Below are 14,895 nucleotides of genomic sequence, written 5' to 3' on the forward strand. Positions count from 1 at the left end.
TTGACTATCTGGTACACCATTTGCATATACATGTGTTTGCCCATTTGTCTCAGCCACTCTATATGCTGTGTCAAAAAGTGGAGACCCCAGAGGTGAAATGTGTAAAGGATCTAAATGTGGAGAAGAGGGTGGAAATGGAGGGGATGGTGGAGCAGGATAAACAGGGATGGTGGAGCAGGATAAACAGAGATGGTGGAGCAGGATAAACAGGGCTGGTAGCCTCATCTTTCATCTTCTTTAAATTATCTTATATTGAGAGTCCTCAGAAGGAAGCTTGCGTTTAACTGGAAATTAAGCATGAATATGTCCTGTATCGGGATGGATATGAATTTTCTTTTGTTTGGGATCCAGTTTGGGATGAACAATGTCCAACTTAGAGTCAGAAGGTTCAAAACTTCTGACTGTCTTTTGATTTTGGCTCGAAGGTTTCGATGCTGGGACTTGCTTTTAGGAGTGGAAGATTTTGGCTCTGAAACATGCTTTCCTTTCAGCGTGGAGGATTTCGGCTCCGGAATTTGAACTGGAAGGTTTTGGATCAGAAGAGGATTTTAGTCGATTCGGTCCCGAACTGACAGGCTTGACTAACTGTTTTGGCGCTGAGCCGGAAGGCGGGGCATCAGAAACATCGTCTCGGTGCCGACCTTGGCCAGAAGGCAGAGGTGGTGCTGAAGCCTTAGGAGTTTTGGGTATGGGCTTAAGGGGCAAGAGTTCATTGGTACTAACGGCATCCTGTCCCGGAGGCACGTCTTCAGACTCTATGTCTATCTCGAGTTCTGAATCCTACTCTGGAACCGAGATGGCCTCTTCTTCTTCTTCTGCTGCTGACACTTCGACGTCTTCATGCTTGAAATCTTCACAGAAGATATCCGGAGTGTGTTGAATATTCTAACGCTGCATTTCATGACGTTGAGCCCGTCAACCCCAAAAAGTATTTTTGAACTTAAACGATTTACAAGCATCTCAGTCGTCTTCTTTGTGTTCCGGAGACAAGCACAAGTTACACACTTTGTGTGAGTTGGTGGAAGGGTACTTAATGTGGCACAGAGTCCATTCCATCGACAGAAGCCGGACAGACGTGGTCAGGCCCGAAGGCCGCCCACAACATTTTTGATAGAAAATGAAGGATTTGTTGACCAAAGCAATATGCAGAGAAGTAGGAAACACGTACGAAACAATACCGTGGAGGGTAGAGTGGATTTGGCACCGAGGGGAACCCGTAGAACGGTTTAGAACCGGAGCGCAGCAATACACATACGAACCCGATGGCGAAAAAAACTATCTAATAATGGAGTGGATGCCCATGCGCATTATCACCGAAAGGAGGAGTCACCTTACCTTGTGACTGGAAAGACTTCTTCTAAGAAAAACAACTTGCAAACATCCATAACCAACACTAGAGGGCAGGAGTATGCACAGCATGTGTATCTACAGCTCTACATGCCTCAAACATATATTAAGTGATGCTTGACTTGTCTCCTATCCTAAGTTTAGTTACTAACCAATGTTCTAAAAAAGAAAAACTTTTAAACACTCTTAAGAGAAGTTCTAATGATAGGTGTCATGACTAGCAACCAAGGCCTAAAAAGAACACAATTTCTGCAGGTCGGGCTAGAAATCACCCATAGCTCTTCCACAATGTACTACTTGTGGTCTGCCAAATGCCATTACAGTTAGGAGCCACAAATCACATCTTCGTTAATATCACTGGTGAGATTGCACATAACATCGCAAATTTGTTCTTACTTCTGCCCCCTCCACATTCAACAAATGTACATCATAAAGTTAAATGCAAGCTTTTAGATGTGATTTAGTATGCAGTGTGCACTAAGTAGAAAAGAACTCTTTGAGAATACATACCCGTTGTCTTCCTGATACAGCTCAAATATTTGGCAAGCAGCATATGGAGGAAGCTGGTTATTATAAACATTGAGCGCCATCTGGAGAGCTATTAGAGCAGTGTCATGCTGCAGAAGTAGAAAGGGATACAAATTCAATGTTTAGACTCTGAGGATGCTTATTGTACACAGAGCCACTCTCTGTACTCATATCCTCTTTCCTGCTCATGGTTCACTGTTCTGGAGCTTAAAGTAGATTATCTATTCATGCCAAGACAGGTTGAGCCTAACTGCTACACTCAACCTTCTTTGTGTCTTAGTTGTTCATTTTCAAGTTATATTCTAAACCTTTAATAGTAATACAGAAAATAGAATATCAAATATAGGTTTAATGAATGCTATACCAAACCACATGATGACAACACATTATAGAGAGGAATATGTCCTAGATAAATATGGAATACAAATATCATACTGTGAAACTGTACAAGTAGCTGAGAGAAGTAAATGTATCCTGCAGATACACTGAGAAGCTCAAACAAAATCTAGGGCACTTCACAGGTGCCTCAAAACAAGTTCTAAGAAAAGATGGTCAAAGAGATCTGAGTCCAGAATTGTAAATCCGTTGTGATAGGGCAAAGGTGTTGATTGCCAAATCTACTGACTCTTGCTAGTTGTAAGAAATCACCATCAATTGACTGGTGTACCCCCTGATTTAAACGCTATCTGTATTTGCTGGCTGAGGAACTCTGTGCACTTTGTCCCTGCTAACCAATAGTAGCAAAGCTCGTCCCTTTAACATGGCTGAATTGGTATACTTCTCACTATTATATTTACTGTACCTAGAATTCCCTTGTAGATGGTATATGGGATACTCACGGCCATTAGTGGACTGCAGCATCTACTATGCCATCCGCTCCTGTGGCAGTGCAAACATTGCTTATCAAAGTAGCCTGACTGAAGCAGTTTACAAACTGCAATTTGACGTGTCAAAATAAACCCTATTGCAGGTCAAGACCTTTTTTTCAAATGTTAAGAAGTCACTCCTATTTAGGCTTTATAGCCCATTGTTAGACTTGGGATCTTTGGAGTGGTTATCCCTGACTTTTTGCCTCTACCTCCGGTATTTGTGATGCTGAGCTGGATTTTGTTTATGCTGGCTTAGATGCTTTGTGCACTTTGCCACTGCTGATCAGTGTAAAAGTACAAGTGCTACTGGATTCAAGCAATCCTGGCTGATGAGGGGTGAAACCCTGAAACCGGTTCTAGGATGCTTGTTTCCGGTCCAGGGCGGACCTGTTTTGGCAGTTCGGGCTGGACTGCTCCCATGAGGCACAGGGTCAAGACTGAGTTGCATATGGCCAGGTTTAAACTGGGGTAACTTGGTGAGCAATAGAATGATGGATTTAACCCTGATCTCTTGACTGGGGCTGAATGTTTTGATTTGTTCTGCATTCCGTCCATCAATTGTGTGTCTTTTCCCAAAGTACAAGTGCTCCCTGTGTAAATTTTATTGCAATTGGTTCTCCCTGATTGCCATATCTGATTTATCGGTAAGTCCCTAGTAAAGTGCACTGAGTGAGCCAGGACCTGTAAATCAAGTGCTACGAGTGGGCCTGCAGCACTGATTGTGCCACCCACATGAGTAGCCCTGAAAAGTTATCTCTGACCTGTCGCTGCAGTGACTGCGTGCAGTTTTAAACTGCCATGTCGACTTGCCAAGTACACCCACTTCCCAGGCCCTAACCTTCCCTTTTCCTAGATGTAAGACACCCATGTGGTAGGCCCAAGGTACCCCCATGGGCAGGGTGCAGTGTATGTGAAAGGTAGGATATGTACTGGAGTCTGTGACATGTCCTGATATTGAAATACAGTGTATTTCGTTTTTTACTATGGAAAGGCTATCTGCCACATTGGATAACATGGGAGATACTTTGTAACATCTTACAAGTATAACTTCCCATTGGTACAAGATAGAGAAATAAAGTTTAGGCTTTTCTGAACTCAGAATTTAATAACACATCTTTTTAGTAAAGATGGTTTTTAAATTATGTGTTTAAAAATACCACTTTAGAAAGTGGGCATTTTCTCGATTAACCCTTCTGCATGTCTCTGCCTGTTCGCGGATTGACTGTCTGGTTTTAGAATGAAAGGGACTGGGGATGTGCATTCACTGTAGACAGCCACTGGAGGTGTGTTGAAGTGTTCCTGGCCCTTCCTGGATGACTCAGAGCTGGGCTGAACGGAGCTTGGCTGCATTTAGAGTAGTGGGAGGAGTTTTCTTTGCACCTGAATAGGGTCTGTCTCCCTTGCACAATGCTGTCTCCACCCTCTGTGGTCATACTGCACCAGTGAGGACAGAACTGGTTTGGACTGGGCTCAGAGACCCTTGCACAAAGAAGAACAAAGTCAAAATGGGATATAAGTAGTTGACCTTAAACCCCAGAACTTTAGATCACTTCTGGACTCAAGAGGAACCTTTGCCAAGGAGCAGAGCTGGAGGCCTGTGAGGAGGACTACTGCCCCTTTGCTGTGTGGGGTTGGCCTGCATTTGCTGTTTCTGCCAAGGATAGTACAAAGACTGGAACATTGCTATGAACTTGCTTGAAGAAGAATCTCCAATGGCCTGTGTGGGCGCTGGCCTCATGTTCTCAAGTATAAGAAACACAAATACTTCACCCCCAGCTATCCTGAACTCTACTGCTGAAGAGTTCTGACCTGCCAGGAGGTGCCTGTTCCAGTTTGCTACCTGTGGAGGTTGTCACTGCTGTTGGGAGCTGGAAGAAACTGAACATATTGCCCTTCTTGCAGCTGTTTTTCTGACGCAGCAGCGACGTGCGGGAAGAATCTCCACACATCACCACCGCGCCGCTGCAGAGACGACGCAGAGCCTGCAACTGCAAGAACCGACGCATTGTGGGATAGCCGCAGAATAAACCAAAGCAGCACTGCTTGCCGCATTGATCACCAGCGCATCCTGCATTTCCACACTTCGCACCTGTGTGCCAATTTTCCCCAACGCATCACCCGCAGACCAGAACTCTCTTGGAATCGACACATCACATCGACACAGTCCAGATACAAGGCATCACTTCTCCTGCGTGCAGCAGAACTGTTGCATCGGCTCCCTAAGGACTCAAGAACTGACGCATTCCCAAAGTTTCTCGACACTTCGCGTGTCTGCAGCTGTTTGACCTTGTGAAATTTGACACATCTACGGGTACTTTGTGTGAAATCGCGCATCCATAATTTCCTATGGACCAAGTTTTTTTTTTTTTAAATACTTTATTTTGATTGTGATGCAAGGACAGACATCGGAGTAAACCAGTACGTGGCTCATCCTCGATCCGAAGACCTGGACGTTAACCACCAGAACACAGCCATTCAGCCCACATCCCGGGGGCCGGGCGGCAGTATGATATCAGAAACACGGACTCCGTAGTCATGATAAAGCGATAAACATGCCGTTTGAACAGCCAGGTGAAAGTACATCATCACTTTTTTTGGGAAATACTTAACAAATAAAAACTTCAATAAAATTCAAAAATAACTAAAACTTTTACCCTCCCCACAAACTCGGCATCAGTGAGAACACAGGCATATACAGTCCGTTCAGGTCGTCAGGGCCCCTCCGGGCACAGGTATCAAAATCAAAATCAAACACAGTCCTATGGACCAAGTTACTTGAAACCTTTTAAAAGTCATATTCTTATTACATGTATGTTGGATTTTTGTCATTTTGGTCTTGTTGTGCTTAGATAAGATACTTTATTTTTCTAAACTGGAGTGGTGTCCAGCGCGGGGACACACTGTTTCCTAGTGTAACCAGACACTTTATAAGCTTTTTTATTATTATTATTATTATTATTATTATTTGTGGTGTTATCACTGTAAATACTGTGTGTTTTGAGTAAAAATACTTTACAAATTGCCTTTGGGATCAGCCTGTGTGCTCGTACCAAGGGGATGAGCAGGGGATATCTAAAGTGTGTATCCCCTTATCCTGACTAGAAGCAAGAGTCAAAGGTATCTACCTCTGCCAACTAGAGATCCCCATTTCTAACACCCATAAGCCAGGGTGCATGCTATTTAAAAGGCAGATATGTAGAAAGTTAATGTTACGCATGCGCTTACAGTGCCTGGCACCTAAGATGTATTTTCAGTTTAGCAATACTGACTGTTTCACTGAGAAACACTAGGGTGCACTATTTAAATTTAATAATGCAATCTTTGGCTAGGAAACTGCCATCAACCTCATTCTAGGACTCATTGTAACATGATTTAAAAACCCAATTCAATTTTGAGCTCAATTATTCTAATTAATATTAAATAAAAGGTATTTTCAGAAGTTACCATTTTCTGCCTAAAGCTTCTGAAGGCTAATTTAGATTTGTCTTCAACTGGAGCCCTTTGATTGCTCAAGCCATGCCTGAGGAGTGAAAATTGCTCCCAGAACAGAGTCAAAAGCTTGGGTGTGGGTGGTGTTGGTTTATTCTTCTGGCAGAGTGATAATGTGGGTTGTGCCCAGGAACTTAACTCACTTCAAAGAGTTCTCCTCTGCCACAGGCAGATGTCAGAAGACACCTGGGCAGGCCCTTCTTTTGTTTTGTTCCCCCACTCATGCAGGCCCCTATCCGGTGGGGGGAGAGGCTATCCCCAGATCTGGTATGGAGTGACCACAGAGGGAGAGCTGCTCATTTGCCGACCACTCCTCTAGGATGGGCACACAGGCTCTGCACAAAGGGAGTATGGTTTCACAAACTTGAATTTAGTCATAAAGGGGCACTGTGGGATTGTTTGCAGCAAGGTACACAGGAGATGCTGAAAAAGTGTGTAGGGTAACTCTTGGGAACATTGGTTAGGGAATAGCCAGACGTTGCTCCCTCCGAGAAGCTGGTGCCAGGCTTAAATGGGGCTCGCCAGCAACCTCCTTTGGACATGAGGACGATAAGAAGAGGGCTGTACCTGATGTCTAAGAACTGAGAAGAGCCCTGGAGGACCTGCTTCCTCTTGTACCCAGGACAAAGAAGTAGATTTCAAGGGTCATAAGGCTGAGCTGTTCAAGCTAAAGGGACATAACAAGCTACAAGGGGCCTTACTGACAACTGACCAGTTCCAATTGGACCAGGCCTGGATCCTGCTGTGAGCCTCTGCTGGAGTTAATCCTGATGCTCATATGCTGTTGGTGAGGTCTTGGGACCATTGGCTCTGTCTGGCTTAACTTCTCCTATCACATTTGAAAACCTTGGCATTAAGAACTTTTCGGGATCCACAGAATCCGAAGGACTGGAACAAACCTGCTTTTTCATGAAAGCAAATCGTCACTGCCAGGATGTCGCAGAGATGGTATCTAGTCTCATTGAATCTTCTTTGGCTATAGCCTGCAGTCTAGCGTCTCTGGAGGAATAGAAGCTCCAAAAAGTGACTAAATGCAAATCTTGACCAGGGCGACGCCAAAAGTATCTGGCCGGTGGGGGATTTTTCCTGGGTGTAAAATTTGAATTCCTCCCACTCACAGCTTTCCCACCAAAAAACTATTGCTTCACTGACACCTCATCCAATGGCTATAAGCCCTCTGATGCTTTGACCCTCTGAAGATTTTTGACATCTATTTTTGAGACTAAGTCTAAAAGCAAAACCTCCAACCGGATGGAACCTGGCTTCTTTGTCCAATCTATGCTTCATCACTGTCGGCTTCAACCTGGAGCTACGTCCCAGTCTACTGCAAACTGTTGACATTGGCTGGCGTTTAAAGGTTTTTGTTACTATTTTTACTTTAAACTTTAAAAATTGATATCTCCAGTTCCCCTTTTGGGATTTTTGTCATTTTCTTCATTACAATTTACTCTAGTTTTCAAAGTTTTAGAGTTTTATTGTTATTACTTTGTTGGTTCCATAAAAATAACTTACACATTACCCATAAATTGAGCCTGTCTGCTCTGTCCCACGGCTACTAGTGGGTTCAACTCAGATCAATTTAGTGACTTTAGTGGCTCACCTTGGCAAAGATTGTGCTTATGGTAAGGTAGGTATTCACCCCCCTCCCCCAAACTAATATGTCAGTTTCTTAAACAGGTTTATTCAGTTCAGTGCTGCAAAGGGACAAATTATAACACATTGCTCCTCATGCCCTTAGGAAATGCATTGCTCATCATGCCCATAAGGAATAATGTGCTTTTTCGAATTTTTCATACATCAAAAGTTGACCAGATGCCTTCATCTGATCAGGGACACCATATTGCAGTTAGTTTAGTCTTGCCTCTATAAGTAATCCTAAACTATAATGCTAGTCCATCTGTTCAAGAGAGAATAACTACAACTATGATACCTAATAATTCATAATAGGTTCTGAAGTCAATGTTCAGGACTGGAACATGGCACCCCTGGTGAATCTGTTTAATTCTTGTGGCTCGAAGAACGATCAGGTTCATTGTGGCTGTATCAAACTTTTCTACTGGAATAAACCTTTTATTATAAGCCAGCCTGTGGAGTCTCATCAGTTGGACACAAATGGTTTTAGTGGAGACGAGTGACTGGCGATCAAACTCCATCCGCAGCTTCTCCGTTTGTGGATTAGCGGTTGTTAATACAATAGTCTTGCTATGAAATATTCAGCATGAGAAAACCTTACAGCATTACAGCATCAAATCAAAATCTTAAAGCTGAAATTCATCTAAAACTTGCAATTAGATTGGCTGTAATGTTGCCCTCACGAGCCCACTGCATGCACCGACTCTCGCATCTGATCAGTAATGTAGAACCAAGAGCGCTTGATTTCCTAGAGTGAAATACTACCGTACATCATCCTTGGTGAAGCAAATGTTGAGGTGAGCTGTGAAACCAGCAATTAAAGCTGAAGCACTGAATGTGACTCACTGTGATCAATCATGACTAGGATTCTCTCCCCTGCTGTTGTGGAATCCATTTATGGGGTGGCCTTTGGGATATTTCATAGAAATGGAGAAAGGACTAATGAAATCTGGCCATGTACTACACAGTAATAAACAAGCATTTACAATGCAATGGTTTTGCCTTTGTTAAAGTTAGAGCTATTGGCATTGTTCTTGACATTTTTTTTATTTATGTTTTTTTTTAACATAAATAAATGGCATTGTCATTTACAATAGCAGGGCATGGCACAGGGAAGGGGGGCGAGGAGAGACAAAGGAAAGCTGCGGGCTCAGGGAAGGGGGGGCGAGGAGAGACGAAGGAGAGCTGCTGGCTCTTGTAATGCTTGCATGGATGAGTTGGTGCATGCATGGGTGCATGCATGGATGGGTGTATGGATGTGTCTATGGATAGATGCACAGATGGGTGGATGGATGGATAGATGCATATATACAGCCAATCCCTCAACAATTCATGCAATCCACCAACCCATCCAACCAACAACCCATCCATGCATCCACCCATACATCCATGCATCATGCATACATTCATCCATCATGCATCCATCCACCCACTGTGTCCCACTCCGACCCCTCTAAATATAACTCTTTTTTTCTGTATATAGAGATGACTGTATTCACTAGTATATGCAGTAGACCTTTCTAGTCTAACATTCCTATGTGACTCTTGCAGTACATCTATTCATATCCCTTCCATATGTATATAGAAATATAACGAGAATCAACAGTCTCTTCTTTGTGTGACTACATGTAGTACATTTCAATTGTTTTCCTGTTTGTATCTTTTACTTAACACATGTAAATCAAAGTCCTTAGGTTTGGCAACTGGTTCTTATGTAAAGCGCTCTGACACCTTTGGGTAAAGTTCGCGCTACATAAAATCACATTAAATAAAACTTTACCCCACAAATCCAACCATCCATTTGTGCCTAGGCTTACATTTTACGGCCTCGAAGCACACAGAAAAGGGACAGTTTACTAAGTCGAGGCTTTGTAGACCGCATGGCAGGGGACAGTTTTAGGCACCAAGGGAGGGTAGGGAGCAGAGTCAGAGTACTTCACGGAGGTAGGGGGCAGTTTTTTATGGTTCAGGGCAGGGGGCTGCGGTACTTTTTGGAGCATGGCCTTATTTTAAAGGGCTCAGTTCAGGTGGAGGAACGGCACAAAACACCAGGCAGACAGAGGGAGGAAGGACACAAAAACGAGGGGGGGTGATTGTAACGGAGGGCAGAACGGCACAAATCACGAGGCAGACAGAGGGCAGAAGGACACAAAAAAGAGGGGGGGTGATTATAACAGAGGGCAGAACGGCACAAAACACCAGGCAGACAGAGGGAAGAAGGGACACAAAAACGAGGGGGGGATGATTCTAACGGAGGGCACAACGGCATAAAAACGAGGGGAAACAATTATAACCCGGTGCAGATTGGCACAAAACACCAGGCAGACAGAGGGAAGGAGGACACAAAAACGAGGGGGGGATGATTGTAACGGAGGGCAGAATGGCACAAATCACGAGGCAGACAGGGCAGAAGGACAGAAAAACGAGGGGGGGATGATTGTAACAGAGGGTAGAACGGCACAAAACACCAGGCAGACAGAGGGAAGAAATACACAACAAGCAGGCAACAGAGGCACAAAACAGGGTCATCAGCCATCTCTTCAATCTTTATACTAAAGCATGACTCTTAATTTCCAGTGCTGCAACAATATGGTTTGAGGACCTCCTTTAGGCTTAGTCAGCACAGAATTCTCTGCACAAATGGCAAGGTTCCCACCGTGGCAGGAGAACTGCTAACAGTCCTTGGAGCTTTTAGTCCTTGTTGGAGGCCCGTCCTCAAAGAGGCACTTACTGCATCTTCTTAATTGAGAGGTTCACGATAATTGGAATTGGCCTTCCAATGCAGATTGTCCCTATCCAGGCATACTGGACTCAGGCCGAAAAAGTCAACTATGGCCCCATACTCAGCTTCTGAGCTGCTGTGATTTTTGCTTTTCAGAAGCAAACAGTCTTGGCTGGCCTGAACCTGCCCATGCTCAAAAATCATTTTTACTTGTTTACTTCAGTGCTAGGTAGGAGTGAACTCTACCGAACTGCTGAATTTACATGTCAACCCTTAGCAGTCTCTTGGTAACTGCTGCCACGTTAGCGGGCGTGGATATGCAAATTTTAAGAATACGAATGGTTATTTATTCTACTCAATGTTCAATGTTGAGCCCGGAGCAGATTGTTCATGTGGAAAGAAAGGGTGAAGGTGGGGGGTCATTGAAGTTCAATGCATTTGTTTCGATCACATGAACAGATAAAATACAGAATGATTTAAGCACCGCAATCTCGAAAGCAATAAATCCAGTGTTTATGTATGCAGGCTTGTCTTGCTTCTGTGATCCGAAAGGGGGGTGAGCAGAGGCTGTAGGACATTCTGCGCAGGAAAGGAAGGGAAATCGGGTTGTCTCCAGGGAAGAAGAAAGCTTAAAGTTGATGGATGGCACTTGTTTTATATTTTAATGTTTGTCTTGATTTTTTTACTCAAGCAGCTCTTCCATCTCTCCTTAATTAAATAAAATGAGCAATCTCTACACTGCTTATCAATTGCCCTGGCGTTTTCTCACTAGAATCACATGGGAATTATATTTAGCTAGACAGCTTCTCATTCATTCACCTTATTTATGAGACAAACTGTCCTATTTGAGTAACCTCTGCACTGCCATAAACACATTACTTGAAAAGAAGATTCCACACTATTTACCACATGGCTATCACTATGTAACTCGACTTTGTGCTCTTCACAGTTTTATTGATTCACTGCATGCACGTAGGGTCAGTGCCACTGGGAGGGTGGGGAAACAACACAGAGGGTGCGGGTGGCGGAAAGTAACATGGAGGTCGGGGTTAGGGGGAAGTAACAGGCGAAAGAACGTCATGGAGCGGGTGGGGAGGAGCACATGGATTAGAAAGCAACTCTTGGGGGAGACGTACAGGAGGGCAGCATAACATGGACATGCAGGGGAGAAGCGCGGCTCTGGCCAAAAGGAATGCCCTCTAGAGCCTCCCTGGGCTCTCAATACAACGATTTTGCCCTGGAGCCTCGGGGCTCCTAATTACAAATGCCCCCCCAGAGCCCTCTTAGGGCTTTAACCAATAAGATTAAGCCTTGAGCCTCGCTGGGCTCTTTAACAAAGAATGCGGCCCGAGCTCCCCTGGGCTCAAAATGAGAAATGCGGTCGGGAGCCTCTCGGGACTCAAAATCAAATGGGGCTACTTGGGGGGAAAGAAGAAACTGCTCTCGAGCCTCTGTGGGCTCGCAAAACTAAGCAGTGCCCCCAGAGCCCTCTACACATACTATGGCAGTGCCCTCTACTAACAGGCTAAATCACAGAGGAGCCTCGGAGTCGCACAGCACACGCCCTCAGCAGAAAAGCAGATGCCCATAGAATGTGTGTAAACATTATTCACAACATACTGAGACGAAAAAGCACAAACCGATGCTGCGATTCCAGAACCTTTTCAAGGCGGGCTCTCTCTCTATTCTTGCCATCCATTTCCCAAGACGTTCAACACCCCTCCATCATCTTTTCATTCAGGCGTTTAATCTAGGGTCAGAGCTCGGGCATGACGACAGCACTCATCAATGCACCCCCTCCCCGCCTGTTCCCATTCCCGCCCACAACACATGCCTGGGATCCTTCGACCTGCCGCAAGAAGATCCCAGCAGCATTTCCTCTCCAAGGCCCATTGCGGGAGGCGTGGTGGTGCTGCAGGGCTCTCCCGCCTCTGATGCCGCCGGGCTCCCTCAGCTCACGGGAGCCCGGCAGAGCGCCCGCCATGGTTGTTCTCCTGTCTCCCGGGCTGCGGGGTGGGGGGGGGGGTGGACTTCCGGCCGGCCGCGCAGGGATTGGCCGGCCGGAAGAAACAGACAGCAAAAAAACGCCCAGCTGGAGCACGGAAGAAAACACAAAAAGGGGTCCGCGTTGACGGACAGATTCACCTCCCATGCCCCTCCTGGGGGCATACGGAAAGCGGGAGGGGGGAGCAGGGGCGGCAACGAACACACGGAGAGCGGGAGGGGGGGGCGGGAACGAACACACGGAGAGCGGGAGGGGGGGGGCAGGGGCGGGAAGTAGAGAGCCGGTCAGGTCTGCGTCCTCACATGGAGAGCCATCCAGCTGGTGTGAGGAAGGATGCTGCAGAAAGAAGAAAAAAAATAAACACGCCCGTGCCTGATGACGAGGCAAAAAGGGTGGAGATGGAAAAAATCTCTGGAACGCCCCCGAATCTGGTCTGGCCTTGACGGACATATCTCTGTTCCAATGGCTAGCCTCCATTTATGGAGCTAGCCAATGGAACAGAGGGCGTATTCAAGTGTCCCTTACTGAAAACTACAGATTTCTCCTGGGGGCGGAGCTAAAGCTCCGTGCCCCAGGCAAAACCTAAAAAGGGTGAAAACATATATAATGTGCGTTGTTTTTTGTAAGCAAAAAAAACCGCAGCATTCCTTATGATGAGGAAGTCCCAAAAAATGGTTGAATAGTCAACAGGATTTTGGTGGTTTTTAGTTTTTTCTTTAGATGAGAGTTCTCAGCATCGGGAATATTTATAGAATAAAAAAGGTCATGTGCACGCATGTTTGATAACTACATAAGATCGAATGATGGTAATGCTTTCTGGCAGGTCCGGTGAAGCGGCATACGCTGCCTCTTTTCAGAGTTTGGGAATTGGTAAGCTTGTAAGATTCCTGCGAAACAAAACACGGTGAGGGGAGCTGGAAGTGGCCAACGGGAGCATGAAATCTCTGAAGTAGGCGGCACGGGTGCAGGCGACCAATAGACGCAGCCGTTAGAAGCGTCTGGAGACGCTGGCTTCCATCCCACACCTGCCTCCTGGCCAATGAGCGGCTTCCGCACAGCCTCCTGCTGGGGCCCCGCCCCGTCCCCGGGACTCGGGAAGTTCAGAGGTGCGCTCCTGCAGCTCAGGCAGGGAAGTTGCAGCAGCCTTGGGGCAGGCATGGGACTCCCCCTCTAGGAGCGGCAGGCGCCCGTCCGGCAGCAGGTAGGAGCTTGCCCTGCGCTGCGAGTGGTACCTGAGCTGACAATTGCCGTCCGCGCACCTGTGCTTCCTCTACCACAGGCACCTGTGCCGCTCGGTGAACTCCACCCTCCGCTGCTAAACTTGAATCTGTAGAAGTGTCCGCATAATGCCTCGTTACTGGGAGTTCGACAGTGGTGTATGGCTTTGAACAGTGCTGTTCTGCTGCAAGGCGGTCGACATGCTATATCCTATGCGGGCTTCTAGCTCTGCAACCCCTGAAACGTGAATAAAGTACATCATCTCACAATATCCACTTCTCTGTAGGGTGTGCAGCTATCGCTCTCCACTAATAACAGGGCATCCAAAAAGTGCAGGTAATGTCCTAATGGGGCCAAGCATCACTGGCATGAAGTGCGAGTCCTACCCCGCTAAACGTTTACCATCCCCGCTGAAGTTTTCACTCTGTCCCATCAACATAATTACACCTATTCAGTATATTATAAACACGTTTTTTTTTTAAATAATGATTTTACGTCGTTGGCTTACGCAAATCTTCTAAGATGAACCCCCTACTGTTACATTAAAAAATCCTATTAGAGCTTCCCTGCTGAGGTGTCAGGCTTTGCTGTGCTGAACGTTCTTAATCTTAGTGAGACGGGCGTCCCATCGAACGAAAAGCAGACGAAGACAGCTGGAGAGGACATTCAGTGACCCATGGATAAAGAGCAGCCCTGGCGAGGAGGGTTTCTCTGTCCTACTAAACGTATAAAGTGCGACTTCTGTCCGCCTCTACTGAGTGTATATAGCCCCAGTAAACGAATAGCTCAGCTGTCTGCCAGAAGCCCTGGGTCTAGGCACCTGAAAGGACAGCAACACTGCCGCCTCTGTCCTATGCATTAAAAACCCTGATTAGACGTGTTGTTGCTCTCGACTAGTTGGTGTATAGGCAGCCACACTGACAAGTATGTACACTACGCTGCTGAGAAGTGTCGGTTCACATCTGTCCCACCAAACATATGGCAGCTCAGGCGAGACTTCCTTGAACTGCCCCACCAAGCACATGGTGCCCTTCTTTAGAAGTGCTGGGTGTACTTTATTATATGTATAGAAGGGCAGCTGAGAA

The 14,895-nt window shown here is 45.9% G+C and overlaps 1 protein-coding gene across 2 annotated transcripts in view; it reads right to left on the reverse strand.

Annotated features, from left to right (window-relative positions):
• LOC147658893 (prostatic acid phosphatase-like) overlaps positions 1–14,895 on the reverse strand; it is a 300,334-nt gene that overhangs the window by 68,766 nt on the left and 216,673 nt on the right. For both annotated transcript variants that reach the window (XM_086952051.1, XM_086952050.1), the window contains exon 9: positions 1,858–1,964. In XM_086952051.1, the coding sequence (XP_086808177.1) occupies positions 1,858–1,964 (107 nt within the window). The remainder of the gene's footprint in view (positions 1–1,857; positions 1,965–14,895) is intronic.

Source organism: Lissotriton vulgaris, unplaced genomic scaffold (assembly GCF_964263255.1).
Source record: "Lissotriton vulgaris unplaced genomic scaffold, aLisVul1.2 SCAFFOLD_1219, whole genome shotgun sequence".
Taxonomy (NCBI): Eukaryota; Metazoa; Chordata; class Amphibia; order Caudata; family Salamandridae; genus Lissotriton; species Lissotriton vulgaris.